The sequence below is a fragment of the Vulpes lagopus genome, chromosome 3 (assembly GCF_018345385.1).
Source record: "Vulpes lagopus strain Blue_001 chromosome 3, ASM1834538v1, whole genome shotgun sequence".
NCBI lineage: Eukaryota > Metazoa > Chordata > Mammalia > Carnivora > Canidae > Vulpes > Vulpes lagopus.
This window is the reverse complement of record NC_054826.1, coordinates 27,868,251-27,892,856: the sequence shown is the minus strand read 5'-3', so window position 1 is coordinate 27,892,856 and position 24,606 is coordinate 27,868,251. Positions and strand designations below refer to the sequence as shown.

The window sequence follows — 24,606 nt, the reverse complement described above, 5'->3', positions numbered from 1 at the left end:
ATTCAGACCCATATTTTATCCCAATCATCCTGACCATGTTAGGTGTGTCCTGATCATGGGGACAGAGTCTGTATTTATGTGATTATATAACACTATAACAGAAGAATATAAATGCAGGCATGAACCAACTGTTTATAAGCCTTTTTAGTATTTATTTATTTATTTTTAAAGATTTCATTTATTTATTCATGAGGGACAGAGAGAGAGAGAGAGAGAGAGAGAGAGAGAGGCAGAGACACAGGCAGAGGGAGAAGCAGGCTCCACGCAGAGAGCCCGATGTGGGATGTGATCCCGGGACTCCAGGATCACGCCCCAAGCCAAAGGCAGGTGCTCAACTGCTGAGCCACCCAGGGATCCCCTATAAGCCTTTTTATACCACTTTTATGGAGTTACCAAAACTATGGATTGCATCTCTCTTCTTTTTTTTTTTAAGATTTATTTATTTATTTGATATAAAGAAAAGGTGAGAGAGGCCAAGAATAGTTCTGGGGCAAGTGAGGGAAGAAATGAACGTGGGGAGGAGAAAATGAGGACCATGAAAGTACACCAAGGCCCAATCTGAGTCACTAATTTCTTGTGAGCTATGCCTATCACTAAAGACTTCCTCAAAGTGTTGTGGTCACATATGTACCCTCTACAGAAGGAACTCCAAATTCATCAATAAGAATGAGTTATAGATCTCTGTATTTAAAACAAAAAATGTACAATTTCCCAATACTGTCAATGTTGTCTTCATACATAGTGGTGCCTACATTTTATATGTATGGAAGGCAAGCGTTAGAGAAGAAGTCAAGCAATATAGTAGTCAGTGCCAGAGGTGTTCTGTTAAGGTTACAGCAGGTTAGCAAGGTGAGAGACAAGAAAAGTAAATTATGGAATGCTCATGGAATGGGGAGGAGAATCTGTTCTCCAGGGTTGACTTATAATGGTGCCCCTCTAAGGAACTTTGGAAGAGAAACTAATATAAAGACCAGCCTGGTCCATAGACTAGTTCCCAGTGGCAGGTACTAATTAAGGAAAGTAAAGACTCCAGGAGAGGGTAAGGCATTCATTGGTGTGTGTGTGTGTGTGTGTGTGTGTGCACGCACATGTGTGTGTGTGTTTACATATGTGTTTGTGTGTGTGTGTGTCCCTGTGTCTCTTGGAAGTCACTTGACAGTCTTCATACAAAATTTTCTCCTAAAGAATATTTATATGTTCCTCAGTTTTATTTTTAAACTGAGATATTACATCCTAATCTAAGAAACAAATACAAGTAGAAGTAAAGATAAATTCTCCAGGGAGTTTTTTTTTTTATTGAAGTACAAAAAGAACCCAGGAAGTCAATAAGGCATGAGTTTGAGGAAGACCATGTCAACTTTCGTCACTCAACAAAGATGCCTCTGGATCTGTCTCCACTCCTACCCCAGAGCACTGGCCAGGATGAGGGAAAAGGCAATCAGAGCCCAGGGATGATGAAGATGACAGTGAAGATTATCACTGCAGTACCCATGTCTGTGGAGAAGTTAACAGCTTCCTTCATGAAGAAACTGGACTTTTCCATTACTTTTCCTATAAGAAAACATATACCAAGATTCATTAAACAAGAGGAAATGTTATATAATCTCAAAGCCAAAAGGAACTACCATGAAACAGAATTTAATGTTATAGATAAAGAAACTGAATCCCTGAAAAGGAATATCCCTGCTACAGGCAGTTTCTGACAGAGATAGAAGCAGAGTGTCCCTAGTCCAGTGATACTTCCACCCTACCTACTGCCTCCATTGATGTCAGAACCTGGGACCATTAACCAATATCTTAGAGTAACAAAGGAGGAAGACTTCTGACAAGGGAAGCTAAAGTGGCCTTTCCTGGCCAGCAAGGCCTGTGATGAAGCTGGATCTTGCATTAGTGAGAACTGCCACCACATGTCCCCTGCAGTGTCCTTGAACACAAGCTAGCTTCTAGGCTGAGGGCCCAATGTGTGTGCCTGTTAGAGAATCTTCCCTTCTGTGAATTTTTCCTATTCCTGAATAGAAATAAAGATGCAGACATATCTTCCTGAGCTTAGGGTGTAAACTGATATTCTAACTTGTTTAGATAATCACAGAGATGAAAAATACAGGATTGGAGATGGGTAGCCAAAATCCAGTGGTCTAAAGGAGACTTAACAATGAACAAAGTGGACTTGGTGTAGGGTAATAAATGCTAAGGTACTTGTTCTTCATTAAAGAAGTGACGGCTACCCAGTTATAGTGCCTTCAAAAATAATGCACAGGCCAAACAAAAATACCTAAGCAAAACATGCTCATAGGACCCAGGTCCAAGCACTAACAGCTGCAAACCCCTTTTTTATACAAGAGAAAAATTTTTGTAATAGTCTTCTTCCCTCCTTCTGCCATTAGGCTACAGTTATTTAGAGCCAGTAGGAATGTGAGAAGGATAAAGTCTCTATAGCCGCAGTTTGTCTAAAAATCAAGCAGTATGTCTGCAAGTCTCTTAGAAATCATCTAGGACAGTGGTTTGCAGTGATTATTTAGTATGGGGTTCGAGATCTTTTCTTCTAACAAGACACTGTTCCACTACCTAAAATAGCCAAAAGCTGAATGGGGTTGGAGATCACCCTCAAATGATCTCCTTTACCCCTTTGGTGACTCCTGACCTGCCTCTCTTGAACTTCTGGGCTCCTGGTCTTACTGAATTCCCTCAATTGAGATAGAAATTGGCAGTTGGGTGATGGATGGAACTAGTTAAAGCTGGTAGAGCAGGAAAACCTAGCCTGACTGTGAGACAGTTTTCTCTCTCTACCAGCTGCTTCTGGGTGGGAATAAGCACAGCTCATGGGAAGTGAAATGGGCTCATAGAAAGAAGAGAGTTTTGAAGTGGAGGACACTGGCCGCAACTTTTTTTTTTTCTATGAGGTACTCACAAGTTCTCAATGCACAGGTGACATTCATTCCCATAGGTAATGTAGTCAGAACCACAAACAGGCAGGTATGTGATGGGGCAGGGGATGGCCACCACTGGGTACTTCTTGTAAATACTGCAGTCCACCTGCAACAGGCACAAGAGAATGTCCTAGGGTCTCCTGGCTCCCAAGATAGGCTACACTGGTCTCTGCTGGGCAGGAAGCAAAATACCATCCTAGGAGTCCCAGATCAGTTATTCTGAGGCTGCTGTGCCTATTTCTACTATTAATAATATTATTGCCATGCTAAATACTAGTACTGCTGTCCACACTTCTGTTACTACTAGCACATTCTGTTAATTCCTGAGCGTTTCCATGCTAGGCATTAAGCTTAAATTATATGTGAATTTTCTTTGTTTAACCTTCATAACAACGGAATAGGATAGGTCCTACCATTACGCCTACTTATAGATGGTGGTAATTAAGGCTTAAAAACAGAGAACATGCATAATGTAAAAGCTAGTCAGTGATGGGGCAGGGATTGGAATCTAGAGCCTGTGCAATTAACCAAGGTAACTCTGTTCTGCCTCTCACATGTTGTCCTTTCCATGAAGACTTTGCCAACCTCTCAGCTGGAAGTCGTCTCTCTCTCCTTTAACTTGGGATTTTTTTTTTAACTCTATGATTACTCTATACATACTTGTATGTATGTCATGTTTCTTCAGCTGCCTTCTGGAAAGCAGAGGAGAATTTTTCATCTGTGTCTGTCTCCCTCTTAACCCCCTCCCCAAACACACTGAATTAATTCTGCATGTAAATTTCAAAAGCATTTGTTGACTAAATGCCAGTCAATAGGAATTGAAATTAAAATGTAATTCAATATACTCACTGTGGTTAAAGGCAGACTAGCAGCTTCTGAAAGAGAGTTATGGATAGAAATATTAAAAATAAAGCAAGGTCTCGAAGTCTCATCGGCTAAATAAATTTGGGCCTATAGATTAAGACTCTGTATTTGCTCTAGTGATGAATCTTAGCACACACTCTGTTCTTATATAAAACTCTGTTTGACGAAGAAGCCAAATGGCCAATAATGTAAGCCTTTTATTCAGGCAGGAGAATTAACTGCAGTTTCCTCCCTTTATTGACTACGGGACATTTTCTGGAGCTTGTGTCTTTGATAATGATTCAAAGTCAGATAGCAATAAAAAGTATTGCAGTCACCCCTCCTAAGAGCCTGAAGTGCCGCCATCTTTGATATTTCCCCCTCTGAATTGATATAAAAAATGTAACGCAAAGTTAAGGTGTTACAATATTAATTTATTGAAACCATTTTCACCATATAAAAGTCTAATTGTTGACTCCTGGGCTTTGGAGAATTGTGTTTCATTTTGATTCTCCTGAATTGATTTGGAGAGACATCCACGGTTTTCTGTGTCATTGCACTGAGGGATAGTATCTAATAACACCAGCCGCTTCCAGTGTCCTTATGAAATGGTAGACTTATGAAGACATCAGTTCTTTTATTTTCTTATGGCTCCATGGATGAAAATAAAAATCCTTGAAAGGGAAGACACTGGATCCAAACTCCCCAACACCTGTTGGCACATAAGAATCTCCCTTCCTTTTCAGAAAAAAAAAAAAAAAAAGAATCTCCCGTCCCAGGCCAGGACTGTTTGTATTATAAGCCAGTACACTTTAAATCCACATGATCAGACATTTCCCTCCAATGCTTAGAAAGGGTTATTTGGGAAGACAAGTTCAATGGCCACACAGGGCACTCTCTGCCTTTAACTCACCTGAACTGCTGAAGAAATGAGTTGCTGCGCAGAGCAGAAGAAGCCCCCCAGTGACCTTCATGGTGGAGATGGCTGTGATACAGAGGCTCTCAGGGCTGTCACACCAGCTTTGTGAACCATATCCTAGGAAAGGGGTCATGTTTATATGCCACTGCTTGGTTTCTCCACCTTTCCTGTGAGGTCATTCAGAGTCAGTGTTGGCTCTGAAAAGCTCTCAAAACACAATGTCACACCCTGGGTGGTGTTGAGGTTCTTGTCACTTAATTGCTACTTATTTTCTGAACGACAAATTGATTATTTGAGGTGAGAAGTATTTTTCTGCCTGCACCAGAGGGAGGGGACTGTTATTTAGAATTTTCAACTTCATATAGTGGAAGAAATTAAGTATAGGCTGCTTGGTCTAGTTATGAAATAAGTAAAAACATCAAACATTTTTCACCAAATAAAGAATATTAGACTCAGATTAGACAGATCACACTTAGGTTTATATTCTGCCTCCAGGGGAAATACTGTTTATTTTTGAAGCAATGAACTATGAAGCAAGCTGAGACCTGGTGGGAGGAACAGTGATCTCAGCGCTGATGAGGCTTAGAGGAGGACATTGACATTTTGTGGCCGTGTGACCTTGGGTAAGTCATTTATGTGCCATGAGCCTGTATCAGTCAGAAAGACCTGATTATTCTCTGCTAACATACAACCTCAGAATTTCTGTATCTTAATATATGTTTACCTTGAACTCAAGCTATCCACAGACAGTTGTCAGCAGGTGGTGTCATATTGCCTTCAATGGATCCCAAGTGAGTCGAGTAGTTTTGTATGTCATTCATTGTCAAGGTGAAGTGAAGATGTGTTCTTGAGGATTTCCATTTTCAGCAATTATTTATTCCCCTCAGAAGTGACACTACAGGGGCACCTGGGTAGCTCAGTGGTTGAGCATCTGCCTTTGGCTCAGGTCGTGATCCCAGGGTCCTGGGATCGAGTCCTGCATCAGGCTCCTCACGGGGAGCCTGCTTCTCCCTCTGCCTATGTCTCTGCTTCTCTCTGTGTATCTCTCACGAATACATACATAAAATCTTTAGAAAAAAAAAAGAAGTGACACTGCTGTCACTTTCCCTCACCACCAAGTGACCTGGCTAAATCATCGAGGTTACAGTGTGATCTTATTTTATCCCTTGAAGATGAGAAGGGAGAGAACTGGAAAACAGTTGGCAAACAATACAAAGACCACCCTAGAGCCTTGGTTTCATGCCCTGTCAAGTGAGGCCTGCTGATAACCCCAATAGAATTTACTGAACTGGAGTCATATACATGAAAATCTGTTCTAAAAAATGCGGTGCATGTAATTGTTATTGTAATTATTATTAATGATCAGTCAAAGGTCTCTGCTATGGGTTGCTGACATGAGATTGTAAATTGGATTGTCCAAATACAATTGTCTAAATAGCTGTGTTTTCCCTGTTGGGCTTGAGAGCATATGTATAAAAACCTGAAGGAGGGTGGTAGACTCTGTTCCACCAGTCCTTTGCTTGATGGGTTTATTTCAGTGCATTCTGAAACACAGCATCTGCAAAGATAATAAACCAGTAATAAATGACATTGTATGGCTCCCTAAAATTTTGACTTTTACATCTGTTTGGAAAGGAATATAATGTAGTAGTTAATATGGGTAATTAGTCCAGAAGGTCTTTTTAGGAGTCTTGCTTTTACTAATTGTTAACTGTGAGACTTTAAATATACAGATTAACCTCTGGATGTTTTAATTTCCTCATCTGTAAAATAGAAATAATATTCACCTCCCAGAATGACTTTGAGTATTGAATGAGGTTATATATATTTTTTCTTGTGTGTGTGTGTATGTGTGTGTGTATCAGAGTGCCAAGATCATAATTAGAGCTTCATGTATGGTAGCTGGATTATGGAATGTGATCTTCAGGACAACTCATTGAGGAAGGAATTTTATTACCCTAATTTTACCAGTGAGTAAGTTGAGACTCAGAGGATTTAAGTAATCTTCACAAGATCATGATACTAATTAATGGGGGAGACTATGTGGAGTTTGGTTATGGGAAAGAAAAGAAGTGAATGCCATAATAAAGACACTTCATTATAAGTTTTATTGTTTGCTATGATAGTTTGAAGACAATTAATTCTGAGAAAAAGCCATTATGTTTCAAGAAGAGGTGTCTTTGTTGCAGTTAGAAAATGTATTTAGCAAAGAGGAATGGGAATGGGTTCAAAGGGAGATTAGGATGAGGTAGAGAATAGCATTATAATTTTTTCAGACATTTGACAGTCAAAGAGAGGAGGGAAATGAAAGAAGCTAAGGCTTTAGCAAGGTCTAGGATAGACTGAAACTGTCTTACAACAAAACAGAACAAGAAAGAATTTGACATACATGGTGGAGGATGGCTAATTACAGTCAGTAGAGAGAACTGTAACTGAAAAAAAACTGTAAATTGTTCCGAAGATCACATTCCATATTCTAGCTACCATGTATGAAGCTCTAATTATGATCTTGGCACTCTGATACACACACACACACACACACACACACACACACACGAGATTATATGTATATATACTCTCATTCAATACTCAAAGCCACTCTGGCAGGTAAATATTATTTCTGTTACAGATGAGGAAATTAAAACATCCAGAGCTTAACATGTATACTTAAAGTTGCACAATCACCATTGTAAGGTTGGCCCTGGCTGTTAAGTTTTCGGGTTGCCTTTTACAGTAGAAAAATTGGGTTGGTCTGGAATCTGGAGAAGAATAGAGAGGTTTGGTATAGATATCAATGTGAGAATGTCAAATAGTTAACAATGGTTATAAAAATTAATGGCCACTAGCCCAAATTAGTATTAGATTTTTGCAGGCTCAATCAGTACCATGCTGAATATTTCTCCCAAAATATATTATGACATTGAGTAAGAAATGAAAAAAAAAGAGTGACTTTCTGGATAGGAAGTGTGTTCATCAGAGACTGGAGGCGAACCATAAAGATGGCTGTAGGCTCAGAAAAGAGTCAAGTGTTCAAGAACATACTTGTAGTCTACTCAAGGTGTGAGTAGTTAAAGGTTTAGAGGTCAAAGTTCAGGATACGTGTGATCTTGGTAGTAGTATTAGGTGTGGGGAATATGAACAATTGTTTATGAAGGCTATGGCTAGTAAGCAAAATGTCAGATTAATTTCTCAGGGGTGGGGCTGAGATAATCTCAGGGTGTATCTAGATATAAAGCAGATAAAAGATTGTTGGAAATAAAGTTCTTTGGATTTAAAAAGGTGAGGAAAATTGAGGTCAAATGATCAGGTGTGGGTTGCTTAGTTGGGGAGAAGAAATGTTTACGTGGAGAAGAAATGTTTAGGTTGCACAATGATCCATGAATTATAGAGGGAGGATCCTTTGGAGTTGAAAGGTGAAGCTGGAGAAGACAAAAAGACATCCGTCCAGGCGGGGGATGTGTCTTTATTCTTCCTAGCCTTCTTGCAAGGGAGGAGGGGATGCTTGAAGCCTTGTCAAACTATGACCATGGCTCCATTCTAGGGAAGGCAGACGAGAACTAACTTGGGAAAACATAAAAATCAAAGAAGAGAAAAATTTGAGAGTATTAAGGATTCAAGGTGCCACAGGGAGAGAAAGGTGACCCATCAGAAGGTTAGAAATGGTGGTAGAATTAAATCGATGCAGGACCTGAATAAAGAGGTTCTCAATCAGTTGGCTGGAGGGAAATGAGGAAGCCAGCGCCATGCCTGGGCAGTGATCAGGTATAGAATAATGACTGTAAGGAGGGAAAAGTACAACAAAAAAATTAAACATATGTTATGCACATACTATGTGCTGGAACTGTGCTACATTTGGTGTGCGCATTCTCCTTTAAGATTTAAAACAATCTTATGACATTGGGTGGTTATTTATCCTGTTATTCAGTGGTGGCAACAGTGACTTAGAAGGATGGCTCATTTAAGGTTAAAAGCCAAGGATTTTTAATAACTCTGATGTACTGCCTTTACATCTAAATCTAAGAGGTAGATTTGGAGACACATTGGAAATTGGAATAATAGGAGTAAAACTGGTGGAGTCAGAGCAGCCAAGAAGGATAGATGATGTTTTAAATGAGCAGGCAGGAGGAGCTGAGCACTGGATCAAACTGTGTAGCCTTTTCATGTGTGAGGATCATCTGGAAAGAAGGAGGGTCCCATGGGGAGAGAGGATGATCTAGAGTCAGGGGACAAGTCTTCCTTCCTCCACCTTCATCTATCTAAGGTGTAATGCTGTGACAGTCCCTTCTCTACATTGTGCTTCCTGCTTCTCTCACATGTAGAGAGATTGACCTAGATTGGTGCTCAGGATTTCAAGTTAAAAAGCCTTCCTTGAAACACTAATATGTACAACTGATAAATAAGGCTGGGGATTGGAGATGGGTGAGAAGAAATGGGAACTCTACTATTTAATTCTGTATTTTCCTCCTAATTGCTGCATCAGCCCATCCCCAAGCCTCTGGATTCCTTCACTTTGGGCACCCATCACACTCTCTATTCAACATCCTCAAGGTCTTCTTGTGATAATATAAAAATCGATGGTCTGGATTTGGGTGGACTAGCTCTTGCCTTTTGTTTGTCCTCCTCTCCCTTCCCTGTCTCACTCCTTCACATCCTCTTTTTCTTTTTCTTCTTCTTCTTTTCCTTCTCCCTCACCTCTTCCTCCTCCTTCTTTTCCTCCTCTTCCTTCATCCTTCTCTTTCTCCTCTTCCTCCTCCTCCTTCTTGTTCAATGTAGACCTCACTGATGTTCATGCCCTTATGTGCACTGGGGCCCAATGACCTAGAGATCTGGATATTTGCATCTTGATCTTGTGTCTGGCAGAACCTTGTTCCTTGATTTTTGTGGGAACAAGGAGTTAGCACATCCAGGGATCTGATGCTTTCATTTTATTTAATTTTCTTTGAATTATTGGGGCCAAATAGTTTCAATTGTGGGACAAAATGATGTAAATGAATGGTAACAACTCTTTTTCCTGTTGGTTCATTTTTCTATGTGATCTCACACAACAGCCTCTAGCTCCTATTGGTAAAATCATGTCTATTGCGCTCTGCACTGAAGGGAACACTATTTCTTTTGGGAGGATCTACAATGCACTTTATTTTATTAAAGGCTCTATTAAATTTTCTGCAGTACTTTAACTCAATTTTCTCCAAACTTAATTTGCCATAGTTTACTTATTATTTTACAAACATTAAACAACATCTAAAGATTTGTTAGTGTTTTCTTCTACACTGAGAACTAAGGATTTACTCCAATTTTCTGTAAGGTTATGATGTCCAATACAAAGATTTGTTACCAAGAAAGATCACTGAAGTTTGGTCCGTTTGGCCTTCTCAGCAGTTCTTCATCATATATTGAACAGAACACCATTTCTGTATGGCTTTTATGGCTTTCTAGTTATCCAGAGCATAGCCCAATAAAATGAGACTGCTCTCTTTCCAAGTCTATACCTTCAGATATGCAAAGGCAGCTCTGGAAGGTCTTGTCAAAGTCCTTTTTCTCCAGATGATACAGACCAGCTTCTTTAATATTTCCTTTACAGTATATATAATCCCTTAGGTTCTCTAGACCCTGACATATTAACAAAACATTACTTAATAACAGTGAGACTCAAGTCATAATCAACTTCACCATTTCCCTTTGCTATTCTGGTCAGTGTCATCCTCACTGGAGTTACAGAGAGAAATAAGGTAGACAAAGTCTCTACTCAGAACTTCCTTTCTAGTAAAGTAAAAAAAAAAGGAAAAATAACAAAAAATATAGTAAGATGATTTCATATTTTGATAAATGTTTAAAAGAAAATGTATCATAGTATTAGAATAGAGAATAATATGGAAATAAGGAAAAATTACACTGCATGATTAGAGAAGGCTTCTCAGAGCCTGAATGATGAGGACAGACAGCTGAATGATGACAAGGAGCCATTCTAGAAGAGCCAGGGAATCAATGGTGCAGAGAGAAGAGCTAATGTGATGGCCATAGGCATATCCAGCCTATTAAGGGATTCAACTTTTTCCAATTCCAGGATTATATAAAATGGCTGCTTTTTCCTTAAAGGAGTCAACTTGTAAATCAGTCAGGCTCCAGCATATGTCATCTCTGATTAGACTACATGTTTTGCAATGAATTCTATGTAAGATTGGATTACAAAATTATTTCATCTATTTTTTTTCTTAGTTAGATGGTCTTTATTCCATGTGTCTCTCTTTTCTTATTATTTCCTATTATAAACTTTCCTTCTGGTGACTTCAAGTAGAGCATGTGTCTAGGAGTTTATGGTCTCAAACATCGATTTAGTGTCTACTTACTAAACTTCTACTATGTGCCTCATTTGTTATTATATGACCTTGTCTTATTCATTTTAATCACAGCATTTATTGTTACCTCTTATTGCCTATTCTTTTATTTGCACATTATTCATCTCTCACTACTGGGATGCAGGTTCCATAAGAACAGGATCTTGCCCACCTTGTTTGTTTGCTTCTACTAGCACCTCAGTACATTGCAGAGTAAGAACTACTCCACAAATAATTGCCAAATGAATGAATAGTTTTAAGATTCCACATTGTTAGTCACAAGGTAGAGTTACAACAGAATTCATCCAGCATTGAGAAGAAATCATCTGTTTTATATCAGGGAATTTAAAAAGAAAGTGTACCTCATTGGAATTTAAACATCATAATTTTAGATTGAATTTAACTTCAGTTAGAAGGGGAAACTGTGAAATATTGAACACAATCTTATCCACTTTATTTCCCACATGACTCAATGTCCTTTAGTTGAAATCACTGTTGTCTGAGTGAACGAGGGCCCCTTTGCAGAGCACCCTTCAGGGGAGAAGGCCATAGATTTCGTCTACCTGTTAGAGCTGAAAGAGAGCCTCTCTGCCTGCTTCCTGGCTGCTACCACCACTGCATCGATGCAAGGAATCTACCAGTCCTAGTAGTGTCCATATATTTATTAAAAAGATTCATCAGGGGATCCCTGGGTGGCTCAGCGGTTCAGCGCCTGCTTCGGCCCAGGGCGTGATCCTGGAGCCCCAGGATCAAGTCCCACGTCAGGCTTCCTGCATGGAGCCTGCTTCTCCCTCTGCCTGTGTCTCTACCTCTCTCTTTCTCTCTGTGTCTCTCATGAATAAATAAATAAAATATTTAAAAAAAGATTCATCAGCTAAGCAAATACTTCTATGAATTAAGGTTATATCTACACACTTTACAATGCATACTACCTAAATGTAGCTTGTCCAGGTCAGATGGGCAGGCTAGAAAGAAATACATAACTATGTCCACATCTTGCTTCTCTTACCAAATTTATCTCACGTCGACTCCCCTGCCTAGAGGGTAATTCATTTCCATTCCTTAATTTTTATTTTGGTGGAGTTACTGTTCTACTGTTCCATTTCTTTGTTCTGCCTTCTATTATTTTTGAAAATAGAGATGGGAAGATGAAATAAAATAATGTTGGGAAGCCTGGGTGTCTCAGCGGTTGAGCATCTGCCTTTGGCTTAGGATGTGATCTCGGAGTCCAGGGATCAAGTCCTGCATGCCGCTCCCTGCATGGAGCCTGCTTCTCCTCCCTCTGTCTATATCTCTGCCTCTCTCTGTTTTCTCTCATGAATAAATAAATAAATAATTTGAAAAAAAAATAATGTTAAATTACACAAGATGTTCAAAATTAGCAAGAAGATCTATATTTTAGGAGACTCTTTGAGAAAATGGTCAGACCTGAAACTATTTCCCCAGCTCCAAAGAGATCCACTCTGATGGATCCTACTGACCAAGGGCCTTGGGGAAGGAAGGAGGATGATGTATGAGGACAAAGTCCCCATTGCCTGCAGAACTGAGCTGTGTGTTAGCTGGAAAGGAGATGGAGAAAGCAGAGCTGTGGGAATCCTTCCGGTTAAAGAACTGGTCAGATTAAGATAGAAGAGTGCGGCTGACATCTAGTGGCAACAATGGTACAGAGCCCACTGAAGCCCTTCATTTCCCCAGCCTCAGATATATAATAGCTTCATCTCCCTGAATTAGCCAAGATCTTTCAGTTAAAAGTGACAGCTTATAAGACAAATTAAACAAAAAAGAAAAACAGATTTATTGACCGATATAGTAGAAACAGTGGAATGGAATATGGATTAAAAATGCTAAAATTAGGGTGTCAAATGGTATCTACTCTTCCTCTCAAAAACATACTCCCCCCCCAGAAGTTCTTGGTGCCCTTTCTCCCCTCTTCTATTAGCATATGAACATTTGTTTTCCTTTTATTTGTTTATTTTTTATGATAGTCACACACACAGAGAGAGAGAGAGAGAGAGAGAGAGAGGCAGAGACACAGGCAGAGGGAGAAGCAGGCTCCATGCACCGGGAGCCCGACGTGGGATTCGATCCCGGGTCTCCAGGATCACGCCCTGGGCCAAAGGCAGGCGCCAAACCGCTGCGCCACCCAGGGATCCCTCCTTTTCTTTTAAAAGATTTTATTTATTTATTCATGAGAGACACAGAGAGAGAGAGAGAGAGGCAGAGACACAAGCAGAGGGAGAAGCAGGCTCCATGCAGGGACCCCAACGTGGGACTCCATCCCGGGTCTCCAGGATCGCGCCCTGGGCAGAAGGCAGGTGCTCAACCGCTGAGCCACCAGGCGTCCCCATTTGTTTTCCTCTAATGAAGGTGAACTTCATTTATGAGTATGAGGCAAAAGTTCTCAAAAAGCTCTTTGTATGTGCCTGTGAGATGTTTTCTCTTATGCTCATGTCTTCGGGTGAGACTAGTGGGACAGGGTCGGATCTCACAGTGCAGGGAGCCTGCACTTTGGGGTAAGTTTAATTTGGGGAGTGTAATACCATTTGATGACAGATGTTAGACGCAAGCAAAATGAAAGCTTATCTTAAACAACCACTACACAGGAGTAAATATCACTTCTTTCATTATTATGTTTATTTGTAATAAATGTGTCAGTTGATTCTCCATTTGTTTTCAGGGTTTTTTTTTTTTCCAAATTTGGGTGTAACATAGATGTGTTATTTATCATACGCCCTCAAATTCCAAAGAAATAATTTTCAGCATTATGTAGTGAAAAGAATAAACAAGTGTAGCACTCTGTTAACCCATTATCCACATTTTCCATATTTATAAAATTTAATATGAAGACCAAATTCCCTAAAGAGAAGAGATTTAAAAAAAAAAGGAGATTAGTATCAGAAGGAAAGTGGGTACTGCTTCACATTCTCTCATCTTCCAAATGTAGTCCCAAGAAAGGGAGCTGCTTTACAATTCCCTTTATACCCATGTCTTTTCCTGCCTATTATCCCACATTTCTCCTCTATATCTTAATTATTCAAAAAGGTGTTCTGTGAAGTCTTTCAAAAGAGACTCTTCCATTCCCTAACTCATTCCCATTTTGATACCTTTCAATTCAAAGTAGCAATGCCAGGTTGTTTTTTTGTTTTTGTTTTTGTTTTTTGTTTTTAGCAAGACTGCAAAGCATAATTATTCACAGTCTGTCCACATTTTCGCCAGGTTTGCACTGCTCATAGACTACAGTCTATTCTCCTTATCCTGGTTTGTATCTTTCCCAGAAGGCTAGCCTCTGTCTAACTCTCCACCCTATGTATTACTGTGCCCTAAATACATAACATTCGTTTCAAACAGTTTTTTCTTTATTATTTCCTTAAAGATACTGCATATTTTCTCAATTGCAAATGTTTTCCCAGCAGAAAGCCCTGTATAAATTGCCCATTCTATTTTTTCTTGCATTTTTAAAAAAGAATCCTTTAAGCTTAGTTTCTTTCAAAAGACTCCCCACCCTGACCCCCATCTCAGGCTGACCTTTATTTTTTTTTTTAAAGATTTTATTTATTTGCTCATGAGAAACAGAGAGACAGAGAGGCAGAGACACAGGCCAAGGGAGAAGCAGGCTCCACGCAGGGAGCCTGACATAGGACTTGATCCTGGGTCTCCAGGATCAGGCCCTGGGCTGAAGGCAGGGCTAAACCGCCAAGCCACCCAGGCTGCCCGTCAGGCTGACCTTTAATGTATATCTGATTTACTCACTTGAGTGAGGGATTGCAAACATTTTAATTTGTAGGAGCCAAGCTGGTGATATAAATAAGTGGAGGGGCCTCACTCACCACAACAGAGAAGTGGGACTGTTTGAAGTACCTGAACTCCATTTGGATAAGCAGCTTCTACTATGCAGATGTTGTTGTTGTTTATTTTTTTTTTTTTCATGTGAAATCCTAGCTTACTATTAGCACAACTTTGATTTTTTAGAATAAGTTGGAAATCTATATTTCCAGATAAAATCTGACTTTTGAAATGCTCTCAACCATTTCAAGATTTTTACTAAAATGTCGTTTGGTTGAACAAAATCAATGCTGTTTTCTATTACTATGAATTTTCTTAGGCATATATTCGTTTTGCCAGATTAGATCACAAACTTCTAAAGAGCCTGAGATCTTTTTCATTCTATTTTCTTTATAGTTATTATGAGGATCCTACACTGATTAGCTTGAGGGATTCTTTTAAGGATAGGAACTATGATTCTGTATCAATTCTGGCCAACACTTGCACTCTTCTGTTCTCTTTTGCCTTTTTTTAAAGTTTCATGTTTTTATTTAAATTCCAGTTAGTTATTTCTTACACCATACACAAAAATAAATTCAAAATGGTTGAAAGACTTAAATATGAGTCCGTGATCCACCAAAATCATAGCAGAAACCTCTTTGACCTTGGCTGAGCAACTTCTTACTAGACATGTCACCACAGACAACATTGTTGCAAATGGCAAGGTTTTATTCTTTTTGATGGCTGAGTAATATTCATAAATATAAATATAAATATATCACAACTTATTTATCCCTTCATCAGTCAATGGACATTTGGGTTCTCTCCAAGTTTGGCTATTGTAGATAATGCTGCTATAAACATCTATAAACATCAAAATGCATGTATTGCTTTGAATCTGTTGTTATCTATCCTTTGGTAAATGCCTGGTAGTGCAATTGCTGGATAGTAGGGTGGTTCTATTTTTAACTTTTTGAGGAACCTCCATACTGTTCTCCAGAGTGGCTGCAAGTTTACAATCCCACCAACAGTGCAAGAGGGTTCCCCTTTCTCTGTACCAATACCTGCTGTTTTTTGTATTGTTAATTTTAGCCATTCTGACAAGTGTGAGATGGTATCTCATCATGGTTTTGATTTGTATTTTCCTCCTGATGAGTGATATTGAGCATTCTGTCATGTGTCAGTCCTCTGAATGTCTTATTTGGAGAAATGTCCATTCATCTCTTCAGCCCATTTCTTAACTGGGTTATTTGGTTTTTTTTTGGGTGTTGAGTTTGATAACTTCCTTATAGATTTTGGATACTAACCCTTTATCAGCTATGACATTTACCAATATCTTCTTCCATTTCCAGGGTCGCCTTTTAGCTTTGTTGATTGTTTCCTTTGCTGTGCAGAAGCTATTTATCTTGATAAAATTTAATAAAGTCCCAGTAGTTCATTTTTGCCTTTGTTTCCCTTGTTTATGGTGACATCGAGAAGTGGCTATAGGCTGATGTCAAAGGGGTTGCTGCCTGTGTTCTCCTTTAGGATTTTGATGGATCACTGTCTCGCATTCAGGTCTTTCATCTATTTTGAATATGTCTTCTTATGATGTAAGAAAGTGGTACAGTTTAATTTTTTCGCATATGGCTGTCCAGTTTTCCCAACAACATTTGTTGAAGAGACTTTTTTCCAATGGATATTCTTTCCTGCTTTGTTGAAGATTAGATGATTATATAGCTGTGGGTCCCTTTCTGGGTTTTCCATTCTGTTGCATTGATCTATGTGTCTGTTTTTGTGCCAATACCACATTGCCTTGACTACTATAGCTTTGGAATATAACTTGAAGTCTGGAATCATGATGCCTCCAGCTTTGCTTTTCATTTTCAAGATTACTTTGGCTACTTGGAGCCTTTTGTGGTTCTATACAAATTTTAGGAATGTTTGTTCTAGCTCTGTGAAAAATGCTGGTGGTATTTTGATAGGGATTGCATTAAATGTATAGACTGCTTTGGGGGAGTATAGACATTTTAACGACATTTGTTCTTCCAATCCATGAGCATGGAATGTTTTCCCATTTCTTGGTGTCTTTTTCAATTTCTTTTGTAAGTGTTGTAGTTTACAGAGTGAAGCTCTTTTACCTCTTTGGTTAGGTTTATTCCTAGGTATCTATCTTATTGTTTTTGGTACAACTATAAATGAGATTGATTCCTTGGTTTCTCTTTCTACTCCTTCATTATTGGTGTATAGAAATGCAACAGGTTTCTGTACATTGATTTTGTATTCTGGGACTTTGCTGAATTTGTGTATCAATTCCAACAATTTTTGGTGGAGTCTGTTAGTTCTTCTACATAGAGTATAATGATATCTGTGAATAGTGAAAGTTTGACTTCTTTCTTGCTGATTTGGATGTCTTTTATTTCTTCTTGTCTGATTACTGAGGCTAGGACTTCCAAGTACTATATTAAATGACAATGGCAAGAGTAGACATCTCTGTTCCTGATGGTAGAGGAAAAGCTCAGTTTTTCCCCATTGAGGATGATATTAGCTGACAGTCTTTCACATATGGCCTTTATGATACTGAGGTATGTTTCCTCTATCCCTACTTTGTTGAGAGTTTTTTGTCAAGAATGGAGCTGTAGTTTGTCAAATGCTTTTCTTCTGCATCCATTAAGAGGATCACATGATTCTTATCCTTTCTCTTATTAGTGTGGTATATCATGTTGATTGACTTAGAAATACTGAACCACTCTTGTAGGCCAGGAATAAATCCCACTCGATTGTGGTGAATGATTGTTTTAATGTACTATTGGATTCTGTTTCTTATTATTTTGTTGAGAATTTTTGCATCCATATTTGTCAGGAATGTTGGCCTGTAATTCCTTTTTAGTGGGGTCTTTGGTTTTGGAATCAAGGTAATGCTGGCCTCAGAGAATGAATTTGGAAGTATTCCTTCCATTTCTAGTTTTTGGAACAGTTTGAGAAGAATAGGTATTACCTCTTCTTTAAATGTTTGGTATAATTTGTCTGTGAAGCCATCTGGTCCTGGACTTTTGTTTGTTAGAAGATTTTTTATTTCTGTTTCAATTTCTTTGCTAGTTATGGTCTGTTCAAGCTTTCTATTTCTTTCTGTTTCAGTTTTGGTAGTTTATATGTTTCTAGGAATTTACCCATTTCTTCCAGATTGTTGGTATATAATTTTTCATAATATTCTCTTATAATTGTTTGTATTTCTGTGCCATTGGTTGTGACTTCTCCTCTAACATCCTTGATTTTATTTATTTGAGTCCTTTCTCTTTTTTTGATAAATCTGGCTAGGAGTTTATCAATTTATTAATTTTTTCAAGGAACCAGTTCCTAATTTCATTGATCTCTACAAATATTGTTTTTGTTTGTTTGTTTCTATATCATTTATTTCTGTTCTAAACCTCATTATTTCCCTTCTTCTGCTGGCTTTAGGCTTCATTTGTTGTTCTTTTTCTAGCTCCTTCAGGTGTAAGGTTAGGTCATATAATTGAGACTTTCCTTACTTCTTGAGGTAGGCCCATATTGCTACATACTTCCTTCCTCAGATTGCTTTTCCTGCATATCAAAAGTTTTGGATCATTGTGTTTTCATTTTCATTTATTTCCATGTATTTCTTAATTTCTTCTTTAATTTCCTGGTTGACCCATTCATTCCTTAATAGGATGTTCTTTACCTCCATGTTTTTGTGGTCTTTCCAAATTTTTTCTTATGGTTGACTTCAAGTTTCATAGCGTTGTGGTCTGAAAATATGCATTGTATGATCTCAGTCTTTTTGTACCAGTTGAGTCCTGATTTGTGATCCAGTATGTGGTCTCTTCTGAAGAATGTTCCATGTGCATTTGAAAAGAATATGTATTCTGCTGCTTTCAGAGGAAATGTTCTGAATATATATATATATATATATATATATATATATATATATATATAGTCCATCTGGTCCAGCGTGTCATTCAAAGCCATTGTTTTCTTGTTGATTTTCTGCTTAGATTATCTGTCCTTTCATGTAAGTGGGGTGTTAAAGTCCCTTACTATTATTGTAGTATTATCAATGAATTCCTTTATGTTTGTTATTGTTTTATATATTTGGGTGCTCCCATGATGGAGGCATAAGTATTTATAATTGTTTGATCTTGTTGGATAGACTCCTTTATTATGATATGGTGCCCTTCTTCATCTCTTGTTACAGCTTTTGGTTTAAATATAAAATCTAGTTTGTCTAATAAAGTATGGCTACTCTAGCTTTCTTTTGAAAGCTAAGAAGGCACTTCCAAGTGTCTTGCCTAATTAGCCATGCCTGAGAAAGTGACAGCAGCTATTAGGAAGAAATGCTAATGTAATTTAATTATTCTATGTAGTCTGATGACATTCATGAATTCCTATTCATCTTGCTTTGAAACTGGTGGTAGATGCTTGGTTAATTCCCATTTTTTCAGTTTCCGTTCTTTTCCTTTACATGACATTTCAGGGGCAGCCCGGGTGGCTCAGCGGTTTAGTGCCACTTTCAGCCCAAAGCATGATCCTGGAGACCCAGGATTGAGTCTCACGTCGGGTTCCCTGCATGGAGCCTGCTTCTCCCTCTGCCTGTGTCTCTGCCTCTGTGTGTGTGTGTGTGTGTCTCATAAATAAATAAATAAATAAATAAATAAATAAATAAATAAATAAATTTAAATGACATTTCAACCATCCTCTGAAGATGAGCATATATTTCCTTTTTGGACTAGCTTCTACCTCACATTTCCTTCAGTGCTCAACAATAACATCCTGTGGGTTGGAAATGTGGCACTGGAAGTGCATGAAGATTCTTTTTAAGGGAAGATATGCATTAAAGAGGTAGTTCAACAGACTTGAGATGCTTAAATCAGCTGCTGGGAAGTAACCATAAGCCCTTGGAATATCGCTTCTGATAAGAGTGACTTTATAACCTGAGGTCATAGATCATGCCTTATAGTTTATGCTCAAGCGAATGTCTATTGTTGTTTATTGTGGTCCTGAGCCACTCTATATCAATTTGGGCTCTGGGAATGTGGGATGGCTGGAGACTAAGTAGTTACCAATCATGCATGTGCCACATGCTTAGGGGACCAGCTTCTAATGAAAGGCCTGGGCACCAAGGCTTTGGTGAGCTTCCCAGGTTGGCAATACTTCATATGTACTGTCACACATCATAGTTGGGAGGATTAAACATTGCCTGTGTAAGTACACAGGGAAAGGTCAAGTGGAACCTGTGATTGCTCTCTCCTGGGCTCCACTCTCTGAGCTTTCTGTCTTTGCTGTTTTTACTAATATCCTTTCATTGTAATAAACTGCTACCATGTGTATAACAGCTTTTCTAAAGTTTTTGAGTCCTTCTAACAAATCATCAAACCTGAGGATAGTCTTGAGGGTTCCCAACACAGAAAATCTGACAGATCATGGAAGTAGTTACTAACAAGACATAAGTCTGTTTGCAAAAACAACTTCAAATGGAATTAAAATATATCACAAGGATTATTATTAATTTTTATTCTAAATTTACTATTGAACTTATTTGAAGGGCAAAGAAATATATAAGTCAACTGTCAATTCTATCTATGTAAGACCACATAACCACTTTGTTATTCATGTGTATATCTACACCTATATCTATACCTGTATCTGTATATGATATTTATTTATGTCTACCAAGCAATATTTATGGGCACTATTCATATACATGTCAATGTAATTTCTTAAAAATTTTGAGTGATTTAAAAAAATGGATTTGTATTTATTGTTTGAATATAATCTATAGATACCAACTAATATGATCATTGTACAATTCTGCCAAAACATCACATAAGCTCTTCTTTCTTTTTTTTTTTAACAAGTCAACTTTGAATGTTAACTAAAGTTTTTCAGGAGGACTTTTCTCTTTATATATAGTCTGTCCCGAATATTTTATGAACAGTAGAGGTTATTTTAAATAAAAATCCCATCCATCAGTAAATTCAGCTCCTTGGCCAAGATTTTCGATATTTCTGTGAGGAAATACAGCAAAAAAAAAGAAGGCATTTTATTTTGAACTTACCACTGATCAACACAAAAAAAACACTCATTCTGGTAAGTGTGACCATTTGTAGCACAAACATATGATATCACATCTGGACATTGTGATGTATAAGAAGGATCCACTGAGTAGTACATTTTACATGGAGGCTGCAAATATCAAAAAAATAACATGTGAATAACAATTGGTGGATTTTCCCTCATCTCTTTCTGGCCTGTCACTTCTGCTCCCCCATGGAAATAATATCAAATATTTCTATTCAATTGATCTTTTTCAAGAATTTCTTCTGGGTTTTGGTCAGGCAGGTTTTTTTGCTGACTGCAGTGTCAGAAAATGCACTGACTCATCCATCCTCTCTTAAAGTCATAAGCATTATATCATCCCCACTTAAATCTGAAATGTAAATTTTTCAGTTAAACTTGGAGTCCCAATCCCATGAACTCATTCTAAGAAGTTTATGAGTAGAGATATTTATGTATTTGTAAACTCCTAAGGGAAGGGGCTCAAAAGTAATTGTTAAGAGTGAAGATTCTATATTGAGACAAGGGAATAAATCCTGTATTTACCACTTGGACTTCATGACCTTGAGCAAATAACAGGTCTTATTCCATTTAATGCTCAGATATGTATTTTACTGTTATAGTGTTTGTGCTACATGAGATTAAATCTAAGTCTGGAAAGGTTATACATGCTCAAGGTCACATGGAAAACTTTGGTTCTACTTACTCCTATGAAATTTTAGGTCTCTCATGTGAAGAGAGTGATCAGATTAGTATCAGAGTTCAGAACTGAGAAATTTAAATTTACCTTAGGCCATTTATTTATAGCATGTGGCTTGAAGATTTCTGCAGGCAGATAAAGTACATACGCAATAGATTAGAAGAAATAGTTCTTCATGGAGTATGATTTCACCCACTGAAGTTACTAACTAAATAAAGAAATGTAATTTAATTACTCATTTGCACATCAGTATAAAAAATGACTTATAACAACAGAATTTGTGAGTGATGTTCTTTTGTTAACTACTCTATTCATTTATTCATTCTTTCCTTCATTTTCACAGTTCTGATTTTATTTGTAAATTTTCTATGTCACTGAGAAAAGAGTAAAAACCAATTGAGGTTGTATGCATAGTTTGCAAACTACGTTATTTTCCTTAAGCCACTTGACTTTTGTTGGCTTTAGTTTCCTCTTCACTACAATAGGGATGAGTATATGTACTTTAAAGTTTTTTTTTTTTATTAAATATGATATAGTAAAAAAAAATTAAAAAAAAAATTAGGCTAGTTCCTAACAAGATGCTGAACTAAAGAGGACTATGAATGATGATCAGAAACTTTAAGTGCTCCTTGGCTCTGGAGAGACTGACTGGCTCTGAAAAACTAGTTTGTGTTAAGATGCTGGTGGTTCCTGGGGATAGAGGGTGGCCAGCTGGCTGTGGGAGAAGGAAATAAGAAAAGACTTATCATAGTTCTGCTTTTTCTTATCTTACTGCACTATGATTTTTTAAATAGTCTAGAAAATTCAAGCTTTCCAAAAGTTAGAATTTCCAAAGTTCAAACAGAAAACTTGAATTATATTTTAAAATTTTTCCCAAAGGAAACAAGAAGTCTACCAACCTTTCCAGGAATAGACTATGCCAATTGAACATATAATCTTTTAAAGAATAAAAACATGGAATGCTTTATCTAATTCTAAAAAATAGGATCTTTTAATGACAGGAGCAGCTGGCTATAGTGATGAAAAAAGAAAAATAAAGACCTTAATCTAGTAGACATAAAATAAAGTAAAAATATATACTGCATGCCATATATAGTAATAAACTTCAAATGCATCTGAACATAGGAAATGAAACCATGCAAGGATCAACTGAATTTCTCTTTAATCTTAATGTAGGAAATGCTTTCTGGTAGGTGAGAAATGGTACTTTAGCATAGTTTTTTTTTTTTAATTTTTATTTATTTATGATAGTCACAGAGAGAGAGAGAGGCAGAGAAACAGGCAGAGGGGGAAACAGGCTCCATGCACCAGGAGCCAGACATGGGATTCGATCCCGGGTCTCCAGGATCGCACCCTGGGCCAAAGGCAGGCGCTAAACCGCTGCGCCACCCAGGGATCCCTTTAGCATAGTTTTGATTAGCATTTTTTTTCATAGTGAAGTTAAATATCTTTTACAGATTAAAGAGCCAGTTTTGTATTTTGGGGATATGAGTATGTGTGTGTGAATTGTATATGTATGCATATTACTCATTTGGCGATTGGTTTTTATTTTCTCCCTCAATTTTAAGTATTCTTATATATTATATATATTAGTCCTTTACCTGTGGTTTGTGTTGCAGATATTTTCTTCCAGTTTATCAGGTATCTTTTAGTTTAAGAATTTACCTTAAAGATACACCTCCAACAATACAAAATACATATGCATAAGATTATTGCAGTATTGTTCGTAATCATAAAATGTTGGAAACAAACTAAATGCCCATCCATAGAAGACTGGTTGAATAAACTTTGTGATACCTACCAAAGGAAATTCTATGTTATTGTGTAAAAGAATAAGGGAGATCTCTGTGAATTGATAGTACTGATTTTCAGGATATTTGTAAATTGAGAAAAGCAAGTTGCAATCAGGTATCTATAGCATGTTTTATATAAGATAGTAGGAGAATGACACAATGTGCACACATATGTTTCCATGTAACAAAGGAAAGATAGCAAAAGGTAACACAGGAAAGATAGAAACCAATGAGTTTGGTTCCATTAAGATAGCTATGGGGTTGGAATAAAGGGGAATGGAGGTAGTGACACTTCTCTAAACCTAAACTTTTGCTCATTTTGTTTTATTTTCCTTGTGTCCAAAATAATTTTGAATTGCCCTTTGGGTTTTTCTTGACCCAAGCATTATGTAGAAACATGTTATTTTATTTTCAAATATTGGAGTATTTTCCAGAGTAACTCCCTTTTCTAATGGTGATATCCAATTGATACATACCCACTTTGCATTGTCAAGCCAAACAGTTTCCATTCAGTCACACATGACTATTTTTCTTTTCTACAACTCAAAGAATATCATAGGTTTCTCTCCCAAGACTTGTAAGTCTGCTTACCTGAAGAAACAGTATGTGCCAAAGTGGAGGAAACCAGGAAAAATATGATCATGTAGGAAAAGGAAGCCATTTGATCCCATCCAATGTCCTGCTCAGGTGAGGCCTGGGAAAAGGCTTGAGATAGTTTATTCCTAATATCTTACACAGCTGGCTTTCCAAACATGCGAGAACCCACTACCTTGAGGTGCTGCATTCCTATAAACTTGATCATGATGGTCTCATACTGGCCTGATCCCATGGGCTCAGACCTGAGAAGGCCCTTCTGCTCCAAAGAGAGAAAGTAAACCATTAAAATAACTTTTTTTTTCCTGCCAGCAGCTATTTATAATCCCAGTCCTGGTTGGAAGAGGAACTAGTCTTGGGGTTCTCACTAGAGCTGGCCCCAGGCATATTCCTTTTACATAGATTCACCGTATAATATAGCATCTACACGGGAACAGTCATGTTATTAAATATAGACAGTTTAAGAATTTATTAAAAATTCTGATAAAACAAGTGTGAACTGATGACTGTCCTATATTATCAGGGACATGTCACTTTTTAATGTGAGTCATTTGATTTCCTGGGATAGACCATTTTCTTCAGTCCTTCATTTTCTGGCTCAGTGTCTTCTTCCAGACTACTGACACATGCTCAAATACAAAGAATGAATTAAAAATGGAGCTGTTGGTCTTGGGTCATAAAA

General features: G+C 37.8%; 3 protein-coding genes across 4 annotated transcripts in view; 1 reads left to right on the top strand and 2 right to left on the bottom strand.

Moving 5' to 3' along the window:
- Positions 1-24,606, top strand: part of LOC121487666 (sperm-associated acrosin inhibitor-like) — a 126,290-nt gene that overhangs the window by 52,968 nt on the left and 48,716 nt on the right. For both annotated transcript variants that reach the window (XM_041749615.1, XM_041749616.1), the window contains exon 2: positions 5,185-5,312. The gene's annotated coding sequence lies outside the window, so the exon portion shown is untranslated. The remainder of the gene's footprint in view (positions 1-5,184; positions 5,313-24,606) is intronic.
- SPINK7 (serine peptidase inhibitor Kazal type 7) lies at positions 1,365-4,777 on the bottom strand. Its single transcript, XM_041749619.1, has 4 exons — positions 4,684-4,777; positions 3,777-3,802; positions 2,909-3,033; positions 1,365-1,551 (listed from the first exon to the last, which is right to left on the bottom strand). Exons 1-4 carry the CDS (start codon positions 4,742-4,744, stop codon positions 1,506-1,508), a joined length of 258 nt encoding a protein of 85 aa, XP_041605553.1. The 5' UTR covers positions 4,745-4,777; the 3' UTR covers positions 1,365-1,505.
- SPINK13 (serine peptidase inhibitor Kazal type 13) lies at positions 13,832-23,991 on the bottom strand. The gene is made up of 4 exons (XM_041748471.1): positions 23,922-23,991; positions 21,625-21,662; positions 20,839-20,966; positions 13,832-13,880 (listed from the first exon to the last, which is right to left on the bottom strand). Exons 1-4 carry the CDS (start codon positions 23,989-23,991, stop codon positions 13,832-13,834), a joined length of 285 nt encoding a protein of 94 aa, XP_041604405.1.

What these genes read in the sequence shown, in the direction of transcription:
- SPINK7 (XM_041749619.1), bottom strand. Translation starts at nt 4,744, where the DNA reads ATGAAGGTCACTGGGGGGCTTCTTCTGCTCTGCGCAGCAACTCATTTC. An exon ending in CTAGTCTGCCTTTAACCACA is followed by an intron (nt 3,034 to 3,776) that starts GTGAGTATATTG and finishes TGCCTGTTGCAG; the next exon opens with GTGGACTGCAGTATTTACAA. An exon ending in CACCTGTGCATTGAGAACTT is followed by an intron (nt 1,552 to 2,908) that starts GTGAGTACCTCA and finishes GTTTTCTTATAG; the next exon opens with GAAAAGTAATGGAAAAGTCC.
- SPINK13 (XM_041748471.1), bottom strand. Translation starts at nt 23,991, where the DNA reads ATGGCTTCCTTTTCCTACATGATCATATTTTTCCTGGTTTCCTCCACT. An exon ending in GGCACATACTGTTTCTTCAG is followed by an intron (nt 21,663 to 23,921) that starts GTAAGCAGACTT and finishes ATCTGCCTGCAG; the next exon opens with AAATCTTCAAGCCACATGCT. An exon ending in TTTTTTTGTGTTGATCAGTG is followed by an intron (nt 13,881 to 20,838) that starts GTAAGTTCAAAA and finishes TCTTCTCTTTAG; the next exon opens with GGAATTTGGTCTTCATATTA.